This window comes from Dama dama, chromosome 19 (assembly GCF_033118175.1).
Source record: "Dama dama isolate Ldn47 chromosome 19, ASM3311817v1, whole genome shotgun sequence".
Lineage (NCBI taxonomy): Eukaryota > Metazoa > Chordata > Mammalia > Artiodactyla > Cervidae > Dama > Dama dama.
The window spans coordinates 10732074-10734795 of record NC_083699.1 but is presented as its reverse complement, the minus strand read 5'-3'; the positions used below and the strand labels follow the sequence as shown (position 1 = coordinate 10734795).

The 2722-nt window shown below is 45.7% G+C and overlaps 1 protein-coding gene across 1 annotated transcript; it reads left to right on the top strand.

Annotated features, from left to right (window-relative positions):
• Positions 1–540: 540 nt before the first annotated feature.
• Positions 541–1104, top strand: LOC133073868 (small ribosomal subunit protein eS10-like). The gene has a single exon (XM_061167855.1). It carries the CDS (start codon positions 573–575, stop codon positions 1068–1070), a length of 498 nt encoding a protein of 165 aa, XP_061023838.1. The 5' UTR covers positions 541–572; the 3' UTR covers positions 1071–1104.
• Positions 1105–2722: the final 1618 nt, after the last annotated feature.

Genomic DNA, 2722 nt, shown 5'->3' with positions numbered 1-2722 from the left:
GACTGGAAAAATTAAAACCATTTCATGTTTAGACCCCACTGGGTTGGGACTGCTCAGTGAGCAATTATGCAGTCATAAGCACTGAGGGGCCCACGAAAGTGTGGCCTAGATAAACTTCTAGATGCGTTCCCACTCTGAGATGCCAATAGTAGGGCATCCCTTTGAAAGTGGGCCACACCATCACTGGGATTCAGTTGTGTGGGGGCACATCTGGAGGACAGTGGGATTAGTCAGTCTTGGGCTCCTGTCTGAGTCCTGAGAGGAAGGTGGGAGGAGATTCTGAAAGTAAAACTCAAAGGAACGACTTCCATTAAATTTGGGATGACACTGGTTTTAAAGTATTTCCCTAAAGTCATATTGATCTTAGTGCAAACTTTCTGCTCAAGATGAAAAGTGTTTTGATTGACAACCACTGCATCTACAGCTGCACTGTCTAATACAAAAGTCACTCATCATATAATGTTTAAATATAATTTAACATTAGATTTAGCTAATATAACTCATCAGACTGTTTAAATATAATTAAAAATTCTAGCTTTCCAGCGCCGGCCCCGGACACAGCAGCCGTCACGATGTTGATGCCCAAAAAGAACCGGATTGCCATTTATGAACTCCTTTTTAAGGAGGGGGTGATGGTGGCCAAGAAGGATGTCCACATGCCCAAGCACCCGGAGCTGGCAGACAAGAACGTGCCCAATCTTCATGTCATGAAAGCCATGCAGTCTCTCAAGTCACGAGGCTACGTGAAGGAACAGTTTGCCTGGAGACACTTCTACTGGTACCTCACCAACGAGGGCATCCAGTATCTCCGCGATTACCTCCACCTGCCCCCTGAGATTGTGCCCGCCACCCTGCGCCGCAGCCGTCCGGAGACTGGCCGGCCACGGCCCAAAGGTCTGGAGGGAGAGCGACCTGCAAGACTCACGCGAGGGGAAGCCGACAGAGACACCTACAGACGAAGTGCCGTGCCCCCTGGTGCCGACAAGAAAGCCGAGGCTGGGGCTGGGTCAGCAACTGAGTTCCAGTTTAGAGGCAGATTTGGTCGTGGACGTGGTCAGCCACCTCAGTAAAGTTGTGAGAGGTTGTTTTGTGTTGAATAAACATGTAAAGAGAAGAAACTAAAAAAAAAAAAAAAAAATTCTACTCATATCACACTAGTCATATTTCAAGTGATCAGTGATCACATGTGCCTAGTGTATACTGTATTGGATGGTGAAGATATAGAACATTTTTGTCTTGACAAAAATTCTATTAGGCTTCTCTGCTTTAAATAAAGTTATTTATTCAACAATGGAAGAGAAAATGGCCAAGCCAGACCTCTGAGATATCATATGATATATACAAAATTATACATTCCGAACTTCATGGACAAGTCAAAGGTTAAAGTGACACAGAGAGAGGACAAGAAGTGGTCTCATTATTGCAAGGGACATGGTGAGCCCTGAGTTCACACAAGTCCAGGAGGCCTAAGTTCTCCTGTGGAAACTCAAGGGTTACCATGGATGAGGCCTCAGGGTCAATCACTAGGACACATGGTGGGAGGGACTCCACCATGATAATCACTTCCCTTCTGGCAACTCTCAGAAGCTAAGTGAGACTTTGAGGGATAGAGCCTGGGACACCTGTGTTAGAGCATCCTGTGTTTCTCATCAGGGCAGGACGTGAGAAGTAGAAGATGAGGTCTGATAGTTGCCTAGTGTTGTGTTACTCCACATTACTCTAAAACTTAGCAACTACACACAACAATAATTATTTCTCGTTTCTCGCAGTTTCCCACAGTGGGTCAGGAATTTGGGATCAGACTGGTCGGGTAGTTCTAGCTCAGGATCCCTTGATTGCAGTCAAGATGTCAGCTGGGCTGTAGTCATCTGAAGGCTTAAGTGGGGCTGGAAGGTCCACTTCCAAGGTGGCACATGCACAGGTCTGGCTAATTGGTGCCAGTTCTTTGTAGGATGCCTGAGTGCTCTTCATGTGGACCTCTTCACATGAGCTTCCTGAGTGGTCCCCCAACACTGTGACTGGCTTCCCCCAGAATGAGAGCCTCAAATAGCCAAGGCAGAAGCTGCAAGGCAGTTTTTGGACCTAGGCTTGGAAATCATACACTATTTCTTCTGCTGCTTTCTGTAGTCACACAGACCAGCCCTAATTCAATGTAGGGAGGGACTACACAAGGATAAGATTTTTAGGAAATAAAGTTCACTGAGGGTCATCTTGGAGGCTGGCTACCATGAGGTCTTACAGAACCAAGAACTGCACATTATCAGGATGTATAATCAAAAATCCCTCAGTTGCAAGTGACAAAAATCTAACTCAAATTGTTCCAAGGGGAGGAAAATGCTAAAAGAGAATGTGTCTACTAGCACACCTAACTGTAAAGTCTTGCTATGGCTGGATAAAGGCGCTTAATGATGTCTACAAGTTCTGCCTCATTCTCAGATCAGCTTTTCTCTTGTGGTAGTAAGATGACCACCTTGCTCCAGGCTTCCATCTCCAGTTTAAAAGAGAGAAACGTCCTCTTTCCTGTTAGCACAGACAAAAATCCTAGCAGGCCTTCCATTGGCTAAAATATTTATCTTGGAACCAATCACGGGATCCCTTTCCGATATGGTGCTCTGGTTGGCCAGACCCAAGTTACATACCCATCCCTGGACTGGAGTGCTGTTATTAAAGGAAAGTAACAGTGCTGAGCTGGCAAAATCCATCACAGTTCACTACATCTGTA

Coding starts and splice junctions, on each gene's coding strand:
- LOC133073868 (XM_061167855.1), top strand. CDS start 573: ATGTTGATGCCCAAAAAGAACCGGATTGCCATTTATGAACTCCTTTTT.